At 41.7% G+C, this 27,973-nt stretch overlaps 1 protein-coding gene across 1 annotated transcript; it reads right to left on the bottom strand.

Annotated features, from left to right (window-relative positions):
* LOC112254431 (monocarboxylate transporter 2) lies at nucleotides 1–27,715 on the bottom strand. Its single transcript, XM_024427012.2, has 5 exons — nucleotides 27,553–27,715; nucleotides 13,473–13,693; nucleotides 9,266–9,409; nucleotides 4,997–5,839; nucleotides 1–1,192 (listed from the first exon to the last, which is right to left on the bottom strand). The coding sequence occupies exons 2-5, from the start codon at nucleotides 13,687–13,689 to the stop codon at nucleotides 924–926; spliced, it is 1,473 nt and encodes a 490-aa protein (XP_024282780.1). The 5' UTR covers nucleotides 13,690–13,693; nucleotides 27,553–27,715; the 3' UTR covers nucleotides 1–923.
* Nucleotides 27,716–27,973: the final 258 nt, after the last annotated feature.

A 27,973-nucleotide genomic window follows, 5' to 3' on the forward strand; every position in this document is an offset into this window, starting at 1 on the left:
TAAGAATGATGGCATTTATTGCTGAGTATTCTACCCAATCACATTAACTTTGGATACAGTCCTTCAAATACAGTCCTTCCAGTTAGCATCTTAAAACAACAAATCCATCTTTAAAAGAAAACAAACAGTTTATGCAAATCTACAGCCTAGACATGAATTACATTGTCATCGTAAACTTCATTACAGCTGAATCCGTGTTCAATTACATTCATTCTGTGATCTGTTTGGGAACATTTTAAAGCAGACACTTCTTTTGGTCATATAAGTGAAAAATGGATCCTGAACAAGACGCATAACATGACATCATAATGTCAGTAACAGTGCATTCCTCATCCACCCATTGTAACATCAATACAGGCAGAAGAGTAAAATGTTCATGACTACCACAAGGCTGAAATATTACATCCTCGTCATGGATGTGACAAACCTCTCAACTGCAAATGTTTGTTCACAGTTTCATCATTGATATCAAGTATGTATTTAATGGTCATAATTCACAGAGTAACACTCGATGTAACTTTACATTGATTTATTAAGGTATTTTTTTGTTTCTAAATGAATTATTAGAGCCTGGAGTTGTCCCTGACCACAAGAAACTGGATACTAGCTGGGACTGCTCAGGGGGGGTGGCACACCTGGCTGCTCAAATAAATAACGTTCCCGGGAAGGATTACACTGCTATTTGATCTCATACAGCCAGAAGTAGTTCTCTCCAAACAGCCTTTGTCAGCATGGGGAAACAGCTACAGGAGTGTACTCCACCAAGGTTAGTAGTAGAGTTAACACATTAACAGGAACCAACATAAACAGAATCAAATAGGATGTGTGTGTGTGGGTGGAGGGGATATGAGATAGGCCTATACATTGATGTACTGAAATCAATATAGTGTGCTTGTATACACTGTTGTGATGGATAGCATGTTTCAGTCTCCCTGGGTGTCTTGTTCCTTCGTAGACTCAGGCTCTTCTGCTCTTTTCTCTGAGGAAGCTTCTCCCCTCTCACACAGCCACATACCCTGCTCCTGGTCCTCACAGCCCTCCTTCACCTCTCCTTCCTCCTGCCTCCTCTCCCGCTCCAGCATCCTGTAGTTGTAGACGTTCATAACAAAGAGGAAGAGTCCTGCGAACACCATCACCGCTCCACACATGAGGTACAGGTACTTGTAGTCACCAAAGGTGTCCACCAAGGCTCCTGCAGGGGAGCAGAAATGATACGGAAGGTTAAACAAAGTCTCTGTTCCCTTTTTCCGATCAAAAGTTCAGTTATAGAAAGTATAGTTAGACAAGATCGCCACAAAAATCCCCCCTGCTTATAGTATCTTTTCATCAACAGGTTGTTCTGGGTTTAGGGAAGCCTTTCCCCATCTCGCTCCACGAGGTGAATCAGGAGGTGTAACATGGGTATGGTTTAATGTGCTTTTCAAACTCTGTTCTGTAGAGAAGAAGATAGGACGATCCTACTGGAGACATGCAGGAAATAACATGGAGCCATTACACCTGGCCACGCTCCACACTGCTCTCTGGGAAGGCAATTTTGTCTGCTGCACAAGAACGAATCAGGAGTGTGGCCATGCCCATTCTGAAAACGATCAAAAACTAGCCCGCTTCAGAGGGAAAAAAGTGACAAATGTAGTTTATATCAGATTGGAACCATAAGCTTTTTGAGCCTCCATCCTCCCCTGGATCGTTCTGCAGTCCTCCCCATCTCACTCAGCCTCCACGGTGTGTATCTAATTATCTGTCTGTCCACCCCTCCGCCTGTGTATACTGTATAACACTCTGCAGGGTTATGCATGTCAGATGTTTGTCGGATCTGCTAAATTGATTAACGAAGGTGAAGATCATCTGTGACAACGGTGTACTATCCCAAGCTGTACTATCCCAAGCTGTACTATCCCAAGCTGTACTATCCCAAGCTGTACTATCCCAAGCTGTACTATCCCAAGCTGTACCATCCCAAGCTGTACTATCCCAAGCTGTACTATCCCAAGCTGTACCATCCCAAGCTGTACTATCCCAAGCTGTACCATCCCAAGCTGTACTATCCCAAGCTGTACTATCCCAAGCTGTACTATCCCAAGCTGTACCATCCCAAGCTGTACTATCCCAAGCTGTACCATCCCAAGCTGTACTATCCCAAGCTGTATCATCCCAAGCTGTACTATCCCAAGCTGTACTATCCCAAGCTGTACTATCCCAAGCTGTACTATCCCAAGCTGTACTATCCCAAGCTGTACCATCCCAAGCTGTACCATCCCAAGCTGTACCATCCCAAGCTATTTTATGGGGAGTTTATGGTCATTGACTAATTCAATCACAGTGAATACATTTAGAAAGTTTTTACAGCTGAGCACCACAACATGATTTACATCCATAAGCTTTTTATGCATCTAATCTAACTTCCATGTGTTCGTACAAGGAGACATTGCCTTTGATTGCCCTCTGCATTTCAAACTTTTATAAGAGTATTTACCTGTAATGGACTAATGTCTGGCAAACTCAGTTACTAATGGTCAATTACCGAGTCTGACATAATCAACAATCAACAACACTAAACACCCACTATACATAAACACAAAGTTAGGTTGTTAAATGGAGGGGCAGTTTTCAGGTTAGGTAAACCAATTAAAAGACTGTTCTTAATGAGTCAATTTTCAATGAAGCTGATATGGATGGGGCCATTCATTTATCTCTCTCTCTCTCTCATGTGTGTGTGTGTGTGGGGGGGGGGTTCACTTTGCCCATGGTTCAGTATAAAGGGAGGGGATGGGTCACTTTGCCCATGGTTCAGTATAAAGGGAGGGGATGGGTCACTTTGCCCATGGTTCAGTATAAAGGGAGGGGATGGGTCACTTTGCCCATGGTCCAGTATAAAGGGAGGGGATGGGTCACTTTGCCCATGGTCCAGTATAAAGGGAGGGGATGGGTCACTTTGCCCATGGTCCAGTATAAAGGGAGGGGATGGGTCACTTTGCCCATGGTCCAGTATAAAGGGAGGGGATGGGTCACTTTGCCCATGGTCCAGTATAAAGGGAGGGGATGGGTCACTTTGCCCATGGTCCAGTATAAAGGGAGGGGATGGGTCACTTTGCCCATGGTCCAGTATAAATCAGCATCAGGGCTATGGTCTGATTGAGGGTGTTCTGTCCTGTGGGCATATGCAGATAACCGTCACCCTAATTAAGGCAGCCCTTGATTGGCTGAACGGTAATTAAGTCCATCTGGCGTAGTCACCTCTTTTCTAAATGCATATTCATGGCTTCCAAGTTACAGGAGTCTGATGAGTGAAGTGAGGTCTGAACTGAGATTCCATTAAACACGAAAGCAAAAGGATAATTACACCAATTACATCACTTCCTCCTAATTAGGCTGACCCCCAGGTTAGGGCAGAGGCACGGCGCAGCACAACGAGGCTGGCCGTAACGAGGAGACTTGTAATGGGAAACGTAAAGACTCTCTGGAGAAGAATGCTCAATGTGCAGAGAGATGCATTTGCCTCCATTAAATTAGCACCTCAGAACGGGGTCGCTCAACACAACCAGGAGGGCTATACATTTACACCTCCTTAAAACTCTGCAGATGAGAGAGAAGCATAGGAATGACTACAAAAGGATCCTACCCACCTGACAGACAAGACCATAGGATCTCTATGGACTAGGCAGAACACCAGTTTGTCTGGGGAAGAGAAGTGTGTTCTACCATTTCAGAGACTGAAATGAGATTATCTCCAGGAGAACATTTGTATTATGTATTATTATGAAGCCCACAGGTTGTTCAAAGACCATAAGCAAGTTCACTTCCATGAAAATGTGTTATTTAACCGTTTGGGCTGAGCAGAGAATGGTAACATTATTAGTTCTCCTCTGTGCTAAATAACATCAAAGTTGACTGTAGAAGATTACGTTTTGAAAAGTTGTGCTATCCCTGGCAATTTCAGGGAAATATTGGGGGAGAACTAACCCTTTTTGATAATACACAAAAAAAGCATCAAAGCAAATGGTCCTTTCAGAATAATCTTACACAATGATTCCTAATCAGTAGTAAGCTATTATGTGGAAATGCCTCCTCTGAAACCTTAGAACCAGAGAGAGATCTATGACATTGTTTTAATAGTAAAGTCTGCTAGATTGTGCTTGCTAATTAGGATTTGGGGTTAGAGTCAATCACTTACAGTGTATCTTTCATCTTCCATGAACGTATCGTCAGCTAATCAAATTAAGTTGGGAACAACTGCAATGGTCAAATGTTTCTGTAATGCCAATAACTAACTCTCCAAGCTTTTGTTTGCAGCCAGTGATAGTAGAGGTCTAATGGCCTTATACTCTAGGCCGAGGGGACCTGGGAAAGAGAGAAGGGAAAATAGTAAGCGAAAGAGTCGCAGAGAGACCGTCATTACCCTTACGGCTTCTTAGCTCCGAAAAATGTTCCATAATTTGCGTGGAGGATGAATCCTCTAGCGGGCGTGCCCTGAAAGCCGGAGCGGCCCGGCTTATTTACAGCAGTAAATAACCGTGACCAATTACTGCTTTTCTCTAGGAGGGCCGTGCGCTCCAGGCCGCCCTGCTCACCGATGATAATCCAATTCTACTGGAATGTCTTACAATAATGACACCCTGGAAAGAAGTTGGGCTCCACTCCACCACCATACAGGCCGTGACAGAGGAGCAGAGTGAGAAAGAGAGCAACAACCGACTAGCTGCCTTTTCTGCTTCAAATAAATAAATAAAAAAATGTACCCAACGTCTTCTAAAGTAGGACTCCTCCTTCTCTCAAGTGCATGTGTAATACTGGGATAGTACTGAATGCCAGGTGCTGAGCGACGATGGAGAGGTGATCTTAGAAGAACTGGAGGGAGAGTGGTGACTCGAGTAAAATAGTGCTTGTCCTTGTGTCAATAGGTTCTGTTGGCTAAAGCCGTTAGCTGTCTATGAGCTGTATGTGTATTGACTCTGGAGAAGGAGGGGGACTGTGGGCTGTGTTCAGTGTGTAGGCTTACCTCCTATAGGTGGTCCCAGGAGCACGGGGCCGCACTCTATGATGGTGGCCAGTCCCACTGCACTGGAGAACCGCTGAGGCCCCACTAGGTCCATGAGTGTCTCAAACAGCAGGGCACACACCATGCCAAACGCTATACCAAAGAACACTGAGTAGGCCGCCAGCCCCCAGTACCCACTGGCCAAGGGGCACAACAGGTGGCACATACCATTATAAATGATGGCAAAGCTGAAGAAGTACTGGATCCTGGGCCTGATCCACTTAGTGTTAGCTATCAGCCCAGTCCCCGGCCTGGCAAACATGTCCACGAAGCCCATGATGGAGAGGAGGAAGGCAGAGGAGTACTCATCAAAGCCATGGCTCCGGGCGTACGGGGCCAGGAACACTACAGGGGCGAAGAAACCGAAGAACATCATTGTGTTCCCTACGATGTAGATCAGAAAGCCCCTGTGTTTGAAGAGTGAGAGGTCCAGAAACTTGTTGAAGTTTTCCATACAGCCTTTCTCAAGCTGTGTGTTGTGTCCATTCACCTGGGCCTCAGACTGGTCCGTGGGAGGTTTCTTCGGGAATCCGTTTGTCTGCGTGAGTTGGCCTCCAGTTGGCTTTGGACAAATGGGCCTCATGAGAGAGCCGGCAACACAGCAGTTGAGCAGCAGAGCTCCCAGGATGAAGAAACTGCCCCTCCAGCCAAAGTGGTTAAACAGGAACTGGTTGATAGGTGCTAATGTACAGAGGAAGACTGGACTTCCTGCCATGGCCAGCCCATTGGCTAATGGCCTCTTGACCTGGAAGTACTTCCCAATGATTGTGAGGGACGGCTGGAGGTTAAAGGAGAGTCCAAACCCTGCAGGAAATACAAGAGAGGAGAGTAGTTACGTTCACATGTCACATTTTCAGAGGATACAATTTAAAACGACTGGTACTACAGGATTAAATGAAGACCATTCTACTTTGTGCACATTAAGGTTCCATCTCATTTCACATTGCCAACTAAAATCTCATTTGAGGAAGCTGGAACATTTTCAGAAATTTTTTCTACATTTTAATGGCAAATTAGAGACTCCAGGTAATTCATTCACTACCACCTCCTTTCCCCAAAATCCAATTTAGTAACATTTCAGCCTGTAAATGAGCATCTTATTCTCTAAATGAGTCTCCACTTTAAGATGAAGAGCTCCAGGTAGCAACCTCGACTGAACCATTCCATCATTCTAACGACTGCTAAATGTCTGCTGCTCACAATCCCCCACTGAACAATGCCCACTGAGCTACACAAATTACAAAGCCTAGTTTTAGTTCACAGATATAAATAGTTCTCAGTATGCATTCTTCCTTGATTGAAAAGTACCTGCTAACACAAGACTTAATGCAAGGTAGATATCCCGGCTCCACAGGGGATTTTGATTCGTTTTCATCTTCATTGTTTTAAGAGTTTTGGTCAACAATTATCTCTGTCTCAACTTGATTGAACTGTGATGCTCTTTAAAGCACAATGATTAGAAATAAATACTCCTTGTATGTGTTATTTGTCTCTGAGATGGTACAGAGGGAGGACATCTCTTCAACTTAACTGGTTGTTGCATACAGAAATAATATATCATTGACATAAGTATTCACACCCCTGAGTCAAAACATGTTAGAATCACCATTGACAGCAATTACAGCTGTGAGTACTTCTGTGTAAGAGCTTTGCACACCTGGATTGAACAATATTTGCACATTATTATTGTTTTTAATCTTTAATAAGCTCTATCAAGTTGGTTGCTGATCATTGCTAGACAGACATTTTCCAGTCTTGCCATAGATTTTTAAGCAGATTTAAGTCAAAACTGTAACTAGGCCACTCAGGAACATTCAATAGTGATATGTTATATATGAATGCTTCCGCTCAGTGTCTGAGATCAATTGACACCCTTTATGATGGAGCATTGAGATGTATTTTAAAACTGCAAAACCCCTTATACACCACTGCACTTTATATACCAGGGTTGGCTGGCATTCTTTAGTCACTCGTATGCTCAGTCACTGGTATACTTGTATTTATTTATTATACTTGCCATTTTGGGTTTATTACCATTTTCTTTGGGCATTTTTATTCTTCAGAAATGTGGTGGGTACTCTCTTCGTTCGCAAGACTTTATCCTGCTAACTGTTCCAAATGTCCAAACTGAATTTGGTAAAAGGGCTTTTATGTACTCTGCACCATCGGCTTGGAACTCCTTACAAAATAGTTTTAAACTTGACCTGTCAATGTTTTTAAATTTGCTGTTTTATGATTTCATTACACTTCTGTGATTTCTATGGTTTTTACTAAATTACGTGTAGTTTTTCACGTTGTCAGTCTGTAATGGGGTAATGACTTGGTGCTGCCTATCTTGGCCAGGATGCTCTTGAAAAGGAGATTTCAAATCTCAATGAGCCCTTCCTGGTTAAATTTAGGTAAAACAATATATAATAATAATAATAATCTTGGTAAGCAACTCCAGTGTATATTTGATCTTGTGTTTTAGGTTATTGTCCTGCTGAAAGGGGAGTGTCTCCCAGTGTCTGTTGGAAAGCAGACTGAACCAGGATTTCCTCTTGCCAGTGTTAAGCTCTATTTCCTTTTTTTGTATCCTAAAAAAACACCCTAGTCCTTGCTGATGACAAGCATACCCATAACATGATGTAGCCACCACAATGCTTGAAAATATGAAGAGTGGTACTCAGTGAAGTGTTGGATTTGCCCCAAACATAACACTTTGTATTCAGGACAAAAAGTTCATTTCTTTGCCACATTCTTTGCAGTTTTACTTTAGTGCCTTATTGCAAACAGGAAGGATGTTTTGGAATATTTGTATTCTGTGCAGGCTTCCTTCTGTTCACTGTCATTTAGTTTAGTATTCTTGAGTAACTACAGTGTTGTCGATCCTTCCTCAGTTTTCTCCTGTCACAGCCATTAAACTCTGTAACTGTTTTAAAGTCATCATTGGCCTCATGGTGAAATCCCTGAGTGGTTTCCTTCCTCTCCGGCAACTGTTTTAGGAAGGACACCTGTATCTTTGTAGTGACTGGGTGTATTGATTTACCATCCAAAGTGTAATGAATAACTTCACTTTGTATGTGTGGGGTACAGAGATGAGGTAGTCATTCAAAAATAATGTTAAACACTATTATTGCACACAGAATTAGTCAAAGCAACTTATTTTGTGACTTGTTCAGCAAATGTTTAATCCTGAACTTATTTAGGCTTTCCATAACAAAGAGGTTGAATACTTATTGACTCAAGACATTTCAGCTTTGAATTTTTGTCATTTGTAAACATTTATAAAAACACAATTCCACTTTAACATTATGGGGTATTGTGTGTACGGCAGTGACACAAAATCTCAATTTATAATAATTAAAATTCAGGCTGCAACACAACAACATTTTGAAAAAGTCAATGGGGTGTAAATACTTTCTGAAGGCACTGTACGTGTATGTGAGAGAGGGATGTGTGTCTTAGTGTGTCTCAGTGGGCCAGGGCAAAGAGGAGAGGATAGAACACAACACAAATCCCTCCTCCCTCTATTAATCCTCCAGGCCTGCAGCTCAGTGGCTGGTTAATGAGTCTCGCTGGGTGGCGTTTGGCAGCCACTGCCATGTGGGGGCCTGGACGGTAGCCTGTGGGAGAGAACAGGGAGCCCTGGTAAACAGTGCTCTCCTGGAACCAGAATGGCACCATTCTAATTACACCTGCGCTGCCCCCCCTCCCCTCCCCACTCCAGTGCACCGGACACAACCCAGAGGCTGAGACTCCCCGGCCTGAACCCAGACAGACAGCACGCCAGCCCAGCCAGGGAGACCAGGGCCACCCAGAGAGGATGTGTAGCCCCATAGGAGCACTGCCAGGGCTGGTTGAGGGCTGGGGGAGGGCTGGTTGAGGGCTGGTCTATTGGCAGGGTAAACTAATCTAAGCCCGTGTCGAGACTGGTTCATTTACACAACACATCGTCCCAGATGTCTTTCCTGAACCCTTATATCTAACGTTGTGTTTTAGGTATAATTAATCAACTACATTATCTTCAATAGGACCACAATTAGAATTATTTAGGTTCACACATTTAGAACATACAGTAAACTTTTGGATTAGGCCTACAGAAATAATTATCAAAGTTGTCTTAGGTGTCATCTTTCCTTCAGTTAAAAACAATAGATTTTTGTTACTGTTGAGTATGATTTGGCGCACACATAAACATAAAATCACAAAACAAGCCACGTCAATCAAATGTATGAAATTAGTGGGTACCTCCAATGATTCCTACGCATATGTACAAATGCGTAATGGTATTGCCGAAAGAAGCAGTTACCATAGCAACGCCACACATCACTCCACCAGCTATGACCACAGGCCGGCTTCCATAGCGATTCACCAGAATACTGCTGATAGGTCCTGCAAAGGAAAAGAGTAAGAGAGTAGAGAGGAAAAGGGGAGAGAAAGTGTCAGTCTTAGGTTCATGAATAGGCAGTTGACACCGACCGGTAGATCTCTACCAAAACCTAACCCTTCATCCCTATTCATTACCCCTAACGCACTGCCGGTCAAATATCCATACATAGGAACTCATGTTTAAAAGGGCTTGAAGAGGTAACTGATGTTCTAAATAGTTATCTTATCTACATAAGCAAAGCAAGCCAGTGACTCATGAGCATTTCTCCTGACAATGTTCCCGCAAAAACAGCTAGTGTGAGTGATCAATCAGTAATTAAAGAGCCTTCTATATTTCGGTCTCTCTTTATCCTTCATTCATAACCCTGCAACGGAGAACACGTAGAACAGTCCTTTAGCATCACACAACGCTAAATCATTCCCCGCAATTCATTAAATAAAATAAAAGGAGGGAGCATCAATCAAGAAAATATGTAGGCTGCCACGATTATTGAAATCTCAACATGCTGCCTTTCTAGTCAGTGCTAGAATGACAATCTGCAAGGAGGGTGGGTGATAATTGAAAATTCCTAGTAAAAAAATAAGCGGATTAGTTTGGCAGACAGCGGCTATTTCAATCGCAAGTTTACGACTGATGATTAATCTGAATAAAATAATGGTGTTATTTTTACCACTCTGAATCCATTCTCCAAAATTGATTACATGTGTTAAAAAACACATTTTAAATAATTGTTGTTTACTTACATAGCTCGTGATTTATGCAACAAAAAAAATCAGCTCTCTAGTATACGGAAAGTATTGAGAACCATTTACTTTTTCCACATTTTGTTACATTACAGCCTTATTCTAAAATGTATTAAATCGTTTCCCCCCTCATCAATCTACAAACAATACCCAATAATGACAAAGCAAAACAGTAAGACAATTTTTTAATTCATTACAAATAACAAAAACTTAAATATCACTTTTACATAAGTATTTAGTCCCTTATTCAGTACTTGGCACACCTGTATTTGGGGAGTTCTCCCATTCTTCTCTGGGGATCTTCTCAAGCTCTGGCAGGTTGGATTGGGAGTGTCGCTGCACGGCTATTTTCAGGTCTCTCCATAGATGTTCAATCCGGTTCAAGTTCGGGCTCTGGCTGGGCCACTCAAGGACATTCAGAGACTTGTCCCAAAGCCACTCCTGCATTGTCTTGGCTGTGTGCCTATGGTCATTGTCCTTTTGGAAGGTGAACCTTCACCCCAGTCTAAGGTCCTGAGCGCTCTGGAGCAGGTATTCATCAAGGATCTCTCTTGCTCCGTTCATCTTTCCCTCGATTCTGACTAGTCTCCCAGTCCCAGCCGCAGAAAGAACATCCCCACAGCCTGATGCTGCCACCACCATGCTTCACTATAGGGATGGTGCCAGGTTTCCTCCAGACGTGACGCTTGGCATTCAAGCCAAATTCAGACCAGATAATCTTGTTTCTCATGGTGAGAGTCCTTTAGGTGCATTTTGGTAAACTCCAAGCGGGCTGTCATATGCCTTTTATTGAGGAGGGGCTTCAGTCTGGCCACTCTACAATAAAGGCCGGATTGGTCGAGTGTTGCAGAGATGGTTGTCCTTCTGGAAGGTTCTCCCATCTCCACAGAGGTTCTCTAACAGAACTCTGGAGCTCTGTTAGAGTGACCATCGGGTTCTTGGTCAGCTCTCTGACCAAGGCCCTTCTCCCCTGATTGCTCAATTTGGCCAGGCGGACAGCTCTAGGAAGTCTTGGTGGTTCAAAACTTCTTTCATTTAAGAATGATGGAGGCCACTTTTCTTGGGGACCTCATATGCTGCAGAAATGTTTTGGTACCCTTCCCCAGATCTGTGCCTCTACACAATCCTATCTCAGAGCTCTACAGACAATTCCTTCGACCTCATGGCTTGGTTTTTGCTCTGACATGTACTGTCAATGGTGGGCACTTATATAAAACAGGTGTGTGCCTTTTCATATCATGACCAATCAATTGAATTTACCACAGTTTACAATTTACCAAACATCTCAAGGATGATCAATGTTAAACAGGATGCACCTGAGCTCAATTTCGAGTGCCATAGCAAATGGTCTGAATACTTCTGTAAATAAGGTATATTTTTAATTTTTAATACATTTGCAAAAAATTCTAAAAACCTATTTTAGCTTTGTCATTATAGGGTATTGTGTGGAGATTGATGAGGGACATTTAGTTTTAAATCCATTTTAGAATAAGGCTTGTAACGTAACAAAATGTGGGAAAGGACAAGGGGACTGAATACTTTCCGAATTCACTGTATATTCTGACAATGACCTTGACGTAATACTTCCTGTAAAAGCAGCTGTATGCTACACAGGTTCAAAGAATAAATCAAATTCTCATTTTATTTCCCTTTGTTTTTTAATCAAACCCTGCTTCTCATCCCGTCCCACAGGTCCAGCAGAAGTACACCATATCAGGTCTTATTTCCCTCTTTTCATTGTTGAAAAATGCTATGTTTAGTAGTGGCAGCATAGATATAAAAACAAATACACGTGTGCATGTACAAATCTACAACATACCGCAATAATTTCTGGATTCTAAAACAAAAAGACATGTAATCTGAGCAGTGCCCTAGCTAGAACAGATTCATCCAGCCTAGCAAACCCCAGTGAGGATAGGGACTAGTGGTATGTATTGCATAGATCACATCCTCCCAGTTCCTGTGTTACTTTGGGGTTGCATCCCAGACATCACAATTTTCTCTCCCATTATAACTTTATCACTCTGGCTCCCTAGTTCATAGGTCCCCTGAAATGCTGTCACGTTTGTCCCATAGGGACTTGGTGCGAGGCCCAAATGTGCTGAACCCATGACTGATATATTTTCCCTGTCTTTTTTCAACTGGGTGACATTGCAAAAGCTGAGCCAAGGACAATATGATAAAGCCATGTGCCTCTGCCACTGAGAACAGGAATATTTCACAGGATTCTCTGTGCTGGTGACTGCAGGTGAGTCAGGCTCCCTGTCATCTTTTAACCTTGCAGCCACTGATTGATTTATCTCAAACTTCAATTGGATCATTCTATTATAATATCTCAGTGTCATCTAATGAGTCATGTAAGGTGCCTAATCGTTAATAAATTCAGGCCCAGGCATTGAGTAACAACAGGGATTTCTAAGACGGTAGTTTTTTCTTATTGTGACATGGAACACTCATGTTGGTCATTCATCACACCAGGTCCCATCAAGGCTTGCGGCACAGACTGACAATTGTGAATATAAATGCTCATGCAAACAGAGCAAGGGTAAACAAAACAAAAAAAACAGCATTTTCAACTGACAGACAGTCTATATATGTGTGCCCTGGATCAACACTCATGTTGGCCAACTGAACATGCCCCAGGGTGAATCCCCTGCCGCCTCACGTCCCCATTCATAAGTGAAAGAGTGGCTTTGTTTAAATACTCAAATTTGTGTCAGGTGTAAAAATCACATGACTAACTAACCTATGCCAAACCCTTCCATATAAAGCCTAACACTAGGCAGCAAGATGCAGCCACTGGTCAACGAGTTTCTTTAATTCAATATATTTACGGGTCTCCAAAATGAGAGGTTGCTTTGTGAAAGCTCATTAGAGTAAAGTAAGACAGCAAGCTTCTTATTCTATGCTTACTCTATCAGCATGATAAAGTTGGTTGCAATTGCTTGGCTTTCACCTCAAATAGCCTACTACTGTATTTTCTTCAACTAGTAGACTTATTAAATAAACTACAAACATCTATGTATTATTCAGGGATAATAACATCTAACTTTAGAGAAGAGTCTGATGACTGCAAAGACTTCACTTCTTAGGCTGTCATAGTCATTTGAACACAGTAGTACTCATTCTTCTTGATTAGTTCCAGCTATTACACTCAGTCCTCACATGCAAGATACAGGCCTACAATTTGGGGATGAAAAAAAAACAAGCAACGGCAAAGCTCCATACAAGACATGCATCCGTTAATACAATCTGTGCATTGTGGTCCTCATGTGACTTGATGCTGGCTCAGAGCTGCTTGATTTCATGAATGCCTACTCACCACCGGCATACATGGCTGCCAGCATAATGGAGGAGATCCATGCTATCTGGCTGTAGGAGGCACCGAAGATCAGCTGGATGTCTTTGAAGAAGACTGTGAGGGCTTTGGGGAAGGCATACGAGAAGCCAATGGAGATGAAGGCCCCAAACACCACGACCCAGCCCCAGCCCCCGTCTGGGGGGATGTACCCCAGAGGAGATTCTGGTGCAGGGGACATGTTTCTGTCGATAGAAAAGAGGATGATGATGAAGTTCACAATCCGGATCAAAGTGTTTCATGACAGCAAAAACATGATCTTGAATATACCTTTTTTAAGTACACGCACAAATCACTACAGAGAAAAACAGTCAAATCATCACTTTATTTCCCCAAACCATAATTGTTTGACCCAGGTATTGTCTCTGTTTGGTATTTACACACATTTAAAGTGACAAGTTACTACTGTCACAGAGAGGAGCATACAGGCCTAACCTCTTTTGTGATTTGATTAGTTTCAAGTCAGTCGGGATTTCAACTTAATGCTGTTGAGTGTATGGGCAGTTTTCCTGTTATGTCATTAACTGAGACCTCCAAGAGCTATTTATAACCTGTCAGAAATGTCCAGTTGATCAACATATAAGCTAGGTAGGTAAGTTAGGCTAACATATTGAACTCTTGTAGGCTAGTTATCATGGCCTGATTACGTGCCTTGAGGCCTCAACCCCCAAGGAGCCCCCACTGACTTTTTTGAGATACTTAGCTATCATATAAACACATAAGACAGGTCATGAACTGCAGAAAATTCATTTTAAAAAGTCAAAAGGTTCTCTATGCCCCATGGGAAAATGTGTAGAATTGCAAGAAATTAGCTTTAAAAAAATGTATCTGCCAGGAGGGGTGTGAACAGTTTGGGGTTTCATGGGTTGTGAGGTGGGAGTTTGTTCCTACGCCATTAAATGGCAAATCCACCTGGACTTTTGCAACCTAGGGCATTTGCGTGACCGGACCTTCCCAAATAGTATTTGAGTAGCCATGGGCTATACAATAAAACCTGATGCATAGGCTCATGCTACACATATTTTTACTCCTGGTTCCAAATGAAAATGTTGTATAGGAACTGTACATTTTTTCAGATTTTTCACATTAAAATATATGCCATACAAAAAAGATTTATTTCAAAGTTTAACAAACCATACAACTCTATGCTAAATGAACACTTTTCACAATTTAGACTGACCATTTGACAAAAACACATTTACGCGAAGAACAGATGCAACGTTTAGTAACTGAATTTCTGTCAAATCTCCCTCCGTTTTTTATGTGACCATGGTTTCAAAAAAACAATTGAAAATCTGCTCAGAATTAAGATTCAAATATGTCTGCAGAAAGAATGGGATGTCAGCTATTATAATGACAGCTTGGGTTTAAAAAAATCTATTTTGGTTATGAACGACAGTAAGTGAAGTAGATTTATACCCAGGAACAGAACTGCAATAATGGCATGTCATCATTAGTCCCTGATCTGTGCTACACAGAAATGCATAATGATGGTTATAAAAAAATAATACATTTAATTTGTATAGCGCTACTGAATATATAAAGTACTGTGCTGAACCGTACTCAAAATCTTTTAACTTTACTGTACTCTCCCAATTTGTGAAACATAGCGTCTATGATTGGTTCAGATTTGATCGGGGGGGAGGGTAGAGACAGCGAGAGACAGAGAGAATGTTCTCCAGACTGTTTTCACACTTGTGTTGACCACCAGATGACTGAAAGAGAAAGCAGCACAATTAGACCCAACCAAATCATGAGAAAACAAAAAGATAACTACTTAACACATTGGAAAGAATTAACAAAAAAACAGAGCAAACTAGAATGCTATTTGGCCCTACACAGAGAGTACACAGCGGCAGAATACCTGACCACTGTGACTGACCCAAAATTAAGGAAAGTTTTGACTATGTACAGACTCAGTGAGCATAGCCTTGCTATTGAGAAAGGCCGCCGTAGGCAGACATGGCTCTCAAGAGAAGACAGGCTATGTGCTCACTGCCCACAAAATGAGGTGGAAACTGAGCTGCACTTCCTAACCTCCTGCCCAATGTATGACCATATTAGAGAGACATATTTCCCTCAGATTACACAGATCCACAAAGAATTCGAAAACAAATCCAATTTTGAAAAACTCCCATATCTACTGGGTGAAATTCCACAGTGTGCCATCACAGCAGCAAGATTTGTGACCTGTTGCCACGAGAAAAGGGCAACCAGTGAAGAACAAACACCATTGTAAATACAACCCTTATGCTTATTTATTTTATCTTGTGTCCTTTAACCATTTGTACATTGTTAAAACACTGTATATATATATATAATATGACATTTGTAATGTCTTTACTGTTTTGAAACTTCTGTATGTGTAATGTTCACTGTTAATTTTTGTTGTTTTTCACTTTATATATTCACTTTGTATGTTGTCTACCTCACTTGCTTTGGCAATGTTAACACATGTTTCCCATGCCAATAAAGCCCTTGAATTGAATTGAATTGAAAGAAAACAGTTATGAGCTGAACAAAACAGTATGCCAGTGGAAGGGTAGACTGTAGCAGGTGACTCAATGGTGGTTTGTGTGACCAGTGTTAGGGGTAATACGTTACAGTAATATGATTACTTTTTGCGGTGACGAGTAATATAACGGAGTTACTGCTATATTGAGTAATAATATTACAGCTACTGATCAAAGAAATATGCTGATACTTTTGTCATCATTCCCTTCTAATTACAGTTAATGATTCAAAAAAATATTGGGGATTATTATTCCCTCTGTTGGCAAAATATTTAAAAATCCTCCACCCTAATTGTTTTTTGTCCTATCACAAGGTTTTTGTTCACACACACACACAACTATAAACTGCTTTAGTTAGGGAGATAAAAATATTTGAGATGCTTCTGCAATTCGACTTTCCCAGCGTGGAAGTACTCGTTGACCAGTGGCTGCATCTTGCTGCCTAGTGTTAGGCTTTATACGGAACGGTTCACTTCCTTGGTGGGAAAACAACTGTGGTGAACCTGGTGAGTATTACATTTTCATCATTATATGTCGGTGATGTGATGTGGGAAAGCATAACATGTCCACCCTGTTAAGCAAAAACACAAAAAGGCGTTCATTGAATTCCATAATTTCAAAATATATTTGTCAAACAATGCAAATTCCTTTTCAAGTGGCAGCCATTATCCTAGCTTCATCACGATCACTTGGAGCTAATTTTAGCTCAAAATGTCCACCCTATTATCGTAAACCCTGTTATCCATGTACACGTAACAGGGTGGACATGCACTCAATAGGGTGGATAAATGGATATCTTGCAGTAGTGTGTTGCAAAATATGTGTTTTTGTTCATAAATTGTATTACATAATTACAGTGTATATAGCATGTATAGTATTTTAAGAATAAGTAAATATCAATTGAATCAGGTCTCTCTGAAGGAATGGCACCTCCTCTTAGTGCAGCTGAAAGACAGCGGCAATACAGAGAATGATGTAATGCTGACCCAGAAAGAAGGAGAGAGTATTTAGAGAAATGGAGGAGACAGGGAAGAAGAAGACAATAGCTGAACTCAGTGACAGAGTGCAGAAAGGAAGAAATGGAGAGATTCCAAAAGGATACTCAGAGCCAGGGCCAAGGCTAGTGCGATACTGCAGTCCCAAACACCCCCCTCAACTCCTGAAAATCAGCCTGGGCCTTCAAGGTTAGAATATGCTTAAAATAAGGCATTTAAGATTATTAGTTGCTAAACTTTCTACTAACTCTAACCATAATCCCTAACCACAACCCATAACCCAAATCCCGATCTACTAAGAAATCCTTAACTTTATCTCTGACTCTACCTCTATAATCCTAACCATTCATTTAATGTGTTTTAGGCAACTACAGCAAGTGGAACGCATTAGAAGAAAGAAAAAAAAACACACAGTAGACTCCAAAAAGAGATTTTACAATCAGAAGTGGCAAAGGAGAGGAGAAAAAGGAAAAATACAGGAAGAGGTATGCAAGGACTAGGGGAGAACAGGCATCTGTATTGCCTCGTTCAACAGTCAAAGCATTGCTGAGACATCAGAATGTGACATAACGTATCAAGAGGGCTCTTCTCTTTCACACATCTCTCATTAAAGATGTCAAAACAAAATACAGAAATGCAAGGAAACAGAAGAACAAGCAAAACATTACAAAAGTGACCTCTGTGAATATACTGAAGAAGTATTAACTTCAGAAGTATGCCCAGACAGTGTTGGGCTTTTCAAATAGGAGTGCGAAGTTGGAAGGGGACCTTTGTTCTTTTTTGACGAGGAAGGTAAGGAAGCAGAACAGAAACAGAAATCAAAAGTTAAGGATTTCTTCCTCCGTGATGATGCAAACAAACCACCACACGACCACCACAATGAAAAATCTGCACATGAAATTCCAGTCTGAGGAACTAGGTCAGTTGTCCTATACCTCCTTCTGCCGCCTCAGGCCATTTTGGGTTGTTTCGCCCAATGACACTGATCGTGAAACTTGTCAGTGCAAAACCCATGAGAATTTACAGTTTATGGCAAATTCTCTTCACAGCCTTGGCCTTCACTCCACCAAAAACCTTGAGGACATGGTCGAGTCAAGTATGTGTGACCCGAAATCGAAGCTATGTGCTTTTGGTGAATGTAAGGATTGCTTCCTCACCACTCATCCAACTCTGAAACCTCCTGGGAATGTAGAAGTTCCTCTGACACAATGGACCTTGGAGAAGATCTAAAAAGATGAAGAGAAGTGCTCAATGCTAACCGTGAAGAGGGAGGTCACAATAAGAGAAAAAGAACTGATCAGTCAGTTATAGGCTCGCAAATTTGATTTGAGGAGATGGGAGAGGCGGAACTTGCAGCGCATCAAGCATCACAAATAGAACCAAGTTCGAACAGTGTGGGTGCAATAATAGAATTTTATTTTAATCACCTTTATGTAACCAGGTAAGCCAGTTGAGAACATGTTCTCAATTACAACTGCGACCTGGCCAAGCAAAGCAGTGCGACACAAACAGCACAGATTTACACATAAACAAACGTACAGTAAATAACACAAAAGAAAAATATACGTACAGTGTGTGCAAATGTAGAAGATTAGGGAGGTACGGCAATAAATAGGCCATGGAGGTGAAATAATTACAATTTAGCATTAACACTGGAGTGATAGATGTGCAGATGATGAAGTAGAAGTAGAAATACTGGGGTGAAAAGGAGCAAGAGGATAAATAATAATATGGGGATGAGGTAGTTGGGTGGACGATTTACAGATTGGCCGTGTACAGGTACAGTGATCAGTAAGCTGCTCTGACAGCTGTTGCTTAAAGTTAGAGAGGGAGATATAAGACTCCAGCTTCAGTGATTTTTGCAATTCGTTCCAGTCATTGGCAGCAGAGAACTGGAAGGCGGCAAAAGGAAGTGTTGGCTTTGGGGATGACCAGTGAAATATACCTGCTGGAGCGTGTGCTATGGGTGGGTGTTGCTATGGTGACCAGTGAGCTGAAATAAGGCGGTGCTTTACCTAGCATAGACTTACAGATGACCTGGAGCCAGTGGGTTTGGCAACGAATATGTAGTGAGGGCAAGCCAACAAGAGCATACAGGTTGCAGTGGTGGATAGAATATGGGGCTTTGGTGACAAAACGGATGGCACCTTGATAGACTACAGTCAGTTTGCTGAGTAGAGTATTGGAGGCTATTTTGTAAATGACATCGCCGAAGTCAAGGATCAGTAGGATAGTCAGTTTCACGAGGGTATGTTTGGCAGCATGAGTGAAGGATGCTTTGTTGCGAAATGGGAAGCCAATTCTAGATTCAATTTTGGATTGGAGATGCTTAATGTGAGTCTGGAAAGAGAGTTTACAGTCTAACTAGACACCTAGGTATTTGTAGATGTCCACATACAGTTGAAGTCGGAAGTTTACATACACTGAGGTTGGAGTCATTAAAACTCGTTTTTCAACCACTCCACAAATTTCTTGTTAGGACATCTACCTTGTGCATGACACAAGTAATTTTTCCAACAATTGTTTATAGGCAGATTATTTCAATTATAATTCACTGTATCACAATTCCAGTAGGTCAGAAGTTTACATACAATAAGTTGACTGTGCCTTTAAACATGGAAAATTCCAGAAAATGATGTCATGGCTTCAGAAGCTTCTGATAGGCTAATTGACATAATTTGAGTCGAATAGAGGTGTATCTGTGGATGTATTTCAAGGTCTACCTTCAAACTCAGTGACACTTTGCTTGACATCATGGGAAAAGTGAAAGAAATCAGCCAAGACCTCGGAAAATAAATTGTAGACCCCCACAAGTGTGGTTCATCCTTGGGAGCAATTTCCAAATGCCTGAAGGTAACCCGTTCATCTGTACAAACAATAGTACGCAAGTATAAACACCATGGGACCAAGCAGCCATCATACTGCCCAGGAAAGGGACGTGTTCTGTCTCCTAGAGATGAACGTACTTTGGTGTGAAAAGTGCAAATCAATCCCAGAACAACAGCAAAGAACCTTGTGAAGATGCTGGAAGAAACAGGTACAAAAGTATCTATATCCACAGTAAAACGAGTCCTATACCAACATAACGTGAAAGGCCGCTCAGCAAGGAAGAAGCCACTATTCAAAAACCACCATAACAAAGCCAGACTACGGTTTGCAACTGCACATGGGGACAAAGATCGTACTTTTTGGAGAAATATCCTCTGGTCTGATGAAACAAAAATAGAATTGTTTGGCCATAATGACCTTCATTATGTCTGGAGGAAAAGGGGGGAGGATTGCAAGCCGAAGAACACCATCCAAACCGTAAAGCACGTGGGTGTGGCAGCATCATGTTGTGGGGGTGCTGTGCTACAGGAGGGACTGGTGCACTTCACAAAATAGATAGCATCATGAGGAAGTACAATTATGTGGATATATTGAAGCAACATCTCAAGACAGTTAGGAAGTTAAAGCTTGGTTGCAAATAGGTCTTCCAAATGGATAATGACCCCAAGCATACTTCCAAAGTTGTGGCAAAATGGCTTAATTATGGGTTTCTGTGGACTCCGAGATAGAGGAGCCATAATGCTAATTTCTGAGCGCCGTCTCATATTATTACATAGTGAACGAAATCTGTAACGTTAAAAATAAATGTAACACAGCGATTGCATTTAGAAGAAGTGTATCTTTCTATATATGTAGAACATGCATATTTAGTCAAAGTTTATGATGTGTATTCCTTGTTAGCTGACGGCATCTGCCGGAGCTATCGTCATTTCTCCGGACATTTGAGTAGCATTTTCTGAACAATGCGTCATTGTAAACAGAGATTTATGGATATATATAGCATATTATTGAAAAAAACATAAATGTACTGTGTAACATGTTATATTACTGTCATCTGATGAAGATTTCAAAAGGTTAGTGAAATTATTTTTCTTTTAATCCTGCGTTTGGTGATTGCATATTTTGTTCAATTTGGCTATGGAAATTAGCTGTGTCTTCGGTGTGTCTTCGGTGGTGGTTTGACATAAATATGTGCTATGTTTTCGCCGTAAAACATTTTAGAAATCTGACTTGCTGGGTAGATAAACAAGTTGTTTATCTTTCATTTGAGCTATTGGACTTGTTAATGTGTGGAGGTTAAATATTTTTAAGAATATTTTTTGCGTTCCATGCGCCACATTCCAGCTGACGGTGGGAGGGCAGGTTCCCAATTGGGAATCAAGATCCTCAACAGGTTTTAACCTGTTTAAAAGACTTCAAAACTAAAGCCGTTTTTGGTAAGTATAAACCCTTCCACGTCTTCTGATGGAAGAACAGCAAAGGTAAGGGAATATTTATGTGTTAAGAACAACAAAGTCAAGGTATTGGAGTGGCCATCACAAAGCCCTGACCTCAATCCCATAGAAAATATGTGGGCAGAACTGAAAAAGCATGTACGAGCAAGGAGGCCTACAAACCTGACTCAGTTACACCAGCTCTGTCAGGAGGAATGGACCATAATTCACCCAACTTATTGTGGGAAGCTTGTGGAAGGCTACCCGAAACGTTTGACCAAGTTCAACAAAGGCAATGCTACCGAATACTAATTGAGTGTATGTAAACTGCTGACCCACTGGGAATGTAATGAAAGAAATAAAAGCCTGTACTATTATTCTGACATTTCACATTCTTAAAATAATGTGGTGATCCTAACTGACCTAAGACAGCGAATTTTAACTAGGATTAAATGTCAGGAATTGTGAAAAACTGAGTTAAAATGTAATTGGCTAAGGTGTATGTAAACTTCCGACTTCAACTGTATTCTAAGTCAGAACCGTCCAGAGTAGTGATGCTAGTCGGGCGGGAGGGTGAGGGCAGCAATCGGTTGAAGAGCATGCACTTAGTTTAACTTGCATTTAAGAGCAGTTGGAGGCCATGGAAGGAGTGTTGTATGGCATTGAATCTTGTCTAGAGGTTTGTTAGCACAGTCCATAATAAGGGCCAGATGTATACAGAATGGTGTTGTCTGCGTAGAGGTGGATCAGAGAATCACCAGCAGCAAGAGCGACATCATTGATATATACAGAGAAAAGAGTCGGCCCGAGAATTGAACCCTGTGGCACCCCCATAGAGACTGCCAGAGTTGCGGACAACAAGCCCTCCGATTTGACACAATGAACTCTGTCTGAGATGTAGCTGGTGAACCAGGCGAGGCAGTCATTTGAGAAGCCAAGGCTGTTGAGTCTGCCAATAAGAGCGTGGTGATTGACAGAGTCGAAAGTCTTGGCCAGCTCGATGAAGACGGTTGCACAGTACTGTCTTTTATTGATGACGGTTATGATATCGTTTAGGACCTTGAGAATTTCTGAGGTGCACACAGCTCGGAAACCAGATTGCATAGTGGAGAAGGTACGGTACGGTGGGATTCGAAATGGTCGGTGATCTGTTTGTTGGGATATGTGGGACCTCTCTGGGATATGTGGCGTCCCACCTGGACAAAAGCCAGTGAAAATGCATAGCGCCAAATTCAAATAAATGACTATAAAAATCAAACTTTCATGAAATCACACATGCAAGATATCAAATTAAAGCTACACTTGTTGTGAATCCAGCCATCATGTAAGATTTCAAAAAGGCTTTTCGGCGAAAGCAAACAATGCTATTATCTGAGGATAGCACCATAGTAAACAAAGAGAGAGAAGCATATTTCAACACTGCAGGCGCGACACAAAACGCAGAAGTAAAAATATAATTCATGCCTTACCTTTGACAAGCTTCTTTTGTTGGCACTCCAATACAGTGTGGCAAAAAAGTATTTAGTCAGCCACCAAATGTGCAAGTTCTCCCACTTAAAAAGATGAGAGAGGCCTGTAATTTTCATCATAGGTACACTTAAACTATGACAGACAAAATGAGGGAAAAAAATCCAGAAAATCACATTGTAGGATTTTTAATGAATTTATTTGCAAATTATGGTGGAAAATAAGTATTTAGTCACCTACAAACAAGCAAGATTTCTGGCTCTCGCAGACCTGTAACTTCTTCTTTAAGAGGCTCCTCTGTCCTCCACTTGTTACCTGTATTAATGGCACCTCTTTGAACTTGTTATCAGTATAAAATACACCTGTCCACAACCTGTAGACCTGCACCAGGCTGGGAAGACTGAATCTGCAATAGGTAAGCAGCTTGGTTTGAAGAAATCAACTGTGGGAGCAATTATTAGGAAATGGAAGACATACAAGACCACTGATAATCTCCCTCGATCTGGGGCTCCACGCAAGATCTCACCCCGTGGGGTCAAAATGATCACAAGAACGGTGAGCAAAAATCCCAGAACCACACGGGGGGACCTAGTGAATGACCTGCAGAGAGCTGGGACCAAAGTCACAAAGCCTACCATCAGTAACACACTACGCCGCCAGGGACTCAAATCCTGCAGTGCCAGACGTGTCCCCCTGCTTAAGCCTGTACATGTCCAGGCCCGTCTGAAGTTTGCTATAGAGCATTTGGATGATCCAGAAGAAGATTGGGAGAATGTCATATGGTCAGATGAAACCAAAATATAACTTTTTGGTAAAAACTCAACTCGTCATGTTTGGAGGACAAAGAATGCTGAGTTGCATCCAAAGAACACCATATCTACTGTGAAGCATGGGGGTGGAAACATCATGCTTTGGGGCTGTTTTTCTGCAAAGGGACCAGGACGACTGATCCGTGTAAAGGAAAGAATGAATGGGGCCATCTATCGTGAGATTTTGAGTGAAAACCTCCTTCCATCAGCAAGGGCATTGAAGATGAAACGTGGCTGGGCCTTTCAGCATGACAATGATCACAAACACACTGCCTGGGCAACAGAGGAGTGGCTTCGTAAGAACTTCTCCTTAATGCAACCGCTGTGTCAGATTTTTTTTAAACTTTACAGAAAAAGCACACCATGCTATAATCTGAGTAGAGCGCTCAGAGCCCATTCATATATCCGCCATGTTGTGGAGTCAACATTAGTCAGCATAGCATTATAAATATTCACTTACCTTTGATGATCTTCATCAGAATGCACTGCCAGGAATCCCAGTTGCACAAACATGTTTGTTTTGTTCGATAATCTCCATCATTTATGTCAAAATAGCTCATTTTGTTAGCGAGTTCAGTCCAGTAATCCACATTCATAAAGTGCGTTCACTAGTTTCAGACGAAAAGTCAAAAAAGCTCCATTACAGTTAGTAGAAACACATCAAACGATGTATAGAATCAATCTTTAGGATGTTTTTAACATAAATCAATTCCTTTGTCTGCAGAAATGAAGTGGAACGTAGCTACCTTTCACGTGAGCGCGTGAGACTGAGCCTGTGGCACTCTGCCAGACCACTCACTCAAAGAGCTCTTATGAGCCCCTCCTTTAGAGTAGAAGCATCAAACTCATTTCTAAAGACTGTTGACATCTAGTGGAAACCGTAGGAAGTGCAAAATGACCAATATCCCACTGTGTATTCGATAGGGGCTGAGTTCAAAAACTACAAACCTCAGATGTCCCACTTCCTGGTTGGATTTTTTTTCAGGTTTGTGCCTGCCATATGCGTTCTGTTATACTCACAGACACCATTCAAACACTTTTAGAAACTTTTGTGTTTTCTATCCAAATCTACTAATAATATGAATATTCTAGCTTTTATGGCTGAGTAGCAGGCAGCTTAATTTGGGCACTCTTTTCATCCAAAATTCCCAATACTGCCCTCTACCCCAAAGAAGTTTAGCATGTCCCAGTCAGTTTAGGTCACCTAATATGATGAAATCTGAACATAAATGGGGGGCAATCAATTCACATATGGGATCCAGGGCACAGCAGGGGGTGAAGGGGGTCTATAACAAGCGGCAACGGTGAGAGACTTGTTTCTGGAAAGGTGGATTTTTAAAAGTAGAAACTTAATTTTTGGGGGCACAGACCTGGATAGTATGACAGAACTCTGCAGGCTCTCTCTGCAGTAGATTGCAACTCCGCCCCCTTTGGCAGTTCTATCTTGTCAGAAAATGTTGTAGTTAGGGATGGAAATTTCAGGATTTTTGGTGGCCTTCCTAAGCCAGGATTCAGACACGGCTAAGCCATCCAGGTTGGCGGAGTGTGCTAAAGCAGTGAACAAAACCAACTTAGGGAGGAGGCTTCTAATGTTAAAATGCATGAAACCAAGGCTTTTACGGTTACAGAAGTCAACAAATGAGAGGGCCTGGAGAATGGGAATGGAGCTAGAGGCTGCAGGGCCTAGGTTAACCTCTACATCACCAGAGGAACAGAGAAGGAGTAGGATAAGGGTACGGCTAAAGGCTATAAGAACTGATTGTCTAGTGCGTTCAGAACAGAGAGTAAAAGGAGCAGATTTCTGGGCGCGGAAGAATAGATTCAAGGCATAATGTACAGACAAGGGTATGGTAGGATGTGAATACAGTGGAGGTAAACCTAGGCATTGAGTGACGATGAGAGAGGTTGTCTCTAGAGGCACCATTTAAGCCAGCTGAGGTCACCGCATGTGTGGGGGGTGGAACAATAGGGCTAGCTAAGGCAGTGCTGGAGGCTCTACAGTGAAATAAGACAATAATCACTAACCAAAATAGCAATAGATAAGGAAGATTGACATTAAGGAGATACATGTGTAGCCGAGTGATCATAGGGTCCAGTGAGTAGCTAGGCGAGCTTGAGGCACGGCGATTTAGACAGCTAGCGGGCCGTGGCTAGCAAATGGGCCTTCGATGGACGTCGCAATGGAAGAGCCTATTGAAACCCCCTCGGATGGTTACGTCGGCAGACCAGTCGTGATGGATCGGCGGGGCTCCGTGTCGGCAGTAAAACAGTCCAGGTATTGGCAAAATAGGTACTGTAGCCCAATAATTGGATGATGGACCTCTTCTGCTAGCCGGGAGACGAGTCTAGCTCCAGGCTAACTGGTGCTTGCTTAGGGACAGAGACGTTAGCCAGGAGTAGCCACTCGGATAGCAGCTAGCTAGCTGCAATGTTCCGTTGTAAAGTTTCAGAGCTTGCAGTAAGAATCTGAAGATGTGGTAGAGAAAAAGCAGTCCGATATGCTCTGGGTTGATATCACGCTGTGCACACTGGCTGAGGCTGGCTGATGTCCGAGTTAACGGTGATGACCGCTAACAGTGGCTGACTACTAGCTAGTTAGCTGGCTAGCTGCTTATTGGGGTTCTGGTGCTAAAGTGTAAAAAATTGCATATCCATACCATATTGGGTGAGGCGGGAGAGTATGTTCAGTCCGTAGATGGAAATTGAGATTTAAAAAATATGTAAAAAATATGTACGAAGAAAAATATATACATGGGACAGGACAAGACAAACAGACGTTCGACTGCTACGCTGTCTTGGAATCAGAGTAACATGTATGTGTACATTTATTTTGCAACGCTTGCGCACACAGTCAGCATGTGAGATCCCTTTTACTTATTCCTAACATTTAGGATAGAAAATTGTTGAAAAATGTATATATGCCTTAAATTCTCAAAAATATACTCTTAGCTTTCATTTGAAACCACATTTAACATGCTCTATGAACTTCACGTTGGTGCTCATGGGTCCTTATATATGGAAATGTCCATTAGTAAATAGACTTTCAATATATGCTATTGTTGTAGATGGTGTAATTCCAATTGATTTGTTTATTTACTCTGCTTTTTAGACTCATACTCATAGGTTGCATGTTTTTATGTTGCTGTGTCAATCATTTCAACCTGGTCTCAAAGCATTTTGTATTATTCTGTACATACATCAGTGATTCTCCATTTAGTATGATATGTTTCGTAAGGCATGTACACATTTGTAGATGTCCATCAGTCATTTCATGATATGTTACGAATTACAATTGGTACAATATGTCACAAATTAGCAAAAAAAGTATTTTACGAATTCTAACTACGTGAACTTTAGCTAGTTTGCTAACGTTAGCTAAGATAGGGTTTAGGGTTAGATTTAGGAGTTGAGTTCAAGGGTGAAGTTTAGGGATAAGGATTGGCTAACATAGTAAGTAGTTGAACATATGCTAATTAGCTAAAATTGTCCGGGATGAGAATCGAAGTCACAACCTTTAGGTTGCTAGACGTTTGCCCTATACACCCACACCAACCAACCATCCTACGTTTGTTTTTGCCTTAAGTAACCATACCAAGCGCACTAATTTGAGTGCACGAGATTTACGTGTACTATGTTATGTCTAGTCTGAGACCAGGCTGATCATTGCTAAGTTTAGTTTAAATAATTCAAACTAGCCGTTGTACGAGTTGCATCAAGACTACCTGATGAGACGCACAGAAGAACGTAAAGAATACATTTTAGCTGTTTGCTTGTGAAGGTGCATCATCTCTCCAGATCCTACATATGGAGTCAATTTAAAAATCCAAAGAACGTGTTTTCATTTTAAGGAGCTAGCATAATGACCATTTGCCATACACCCAACAAATTCAGGAAGCCTCGAATTTGGTTGGTACACGTGGATATCCGACTCGGAGTGCACACATACAAGTTGAAGCGTTTAACATATTGGGTGCGAGACATAAATAAAACAATCTTACCTTGACCACGAAAATACAAAGCCCAGCACTTGAACTCCGAGGACAACCCTGAAAGTTTCTGAAACAAATTGATACTTTTCAGAAGCTTTTAGACACGCGTCACCTCATTTCCCCCTGGTGGTACATTGAATGAATTCGAACAGTATTCTACTCCCAAAAGGCTATGAATTTGATTTACCAGGCAATCGATTCTGGTCGTTTTTTATGCAAATCGATTTTGATGGTCCCACCTTTCACTATCCAGGTCACTAGAATGTCCTTACTCAGTGACGTCATGTCAACTTGCTAGCTATATTTGTTACAAATGTTGCAACTTTATCTATTGAAAAGGTACCAAATTGTTTTGTATTCATCACATGCGCCGAAGTCAACTGGTGTAGACCTCAGTGAAATGCTTGTTTATGAAACATTCCCAACGATG

Source organism: Oncorhynchus tshawytscha, linkage group LG07 (genome assembly GCF_018296145.1).
Source record: "Oncorhynchus tshawytscha isolate Ot180627B linkage group LG07, Otsh_v2.0, whole genome shotgun sequence".
NCBI classification, from domain to species: domain Eukaryota; kingdom Metazoa; phylum Chordata; class Actinopteri; order Salmoniformes; family Salmonidae; genus Oncorhynchus; species Oncorhynchus tshawytscha.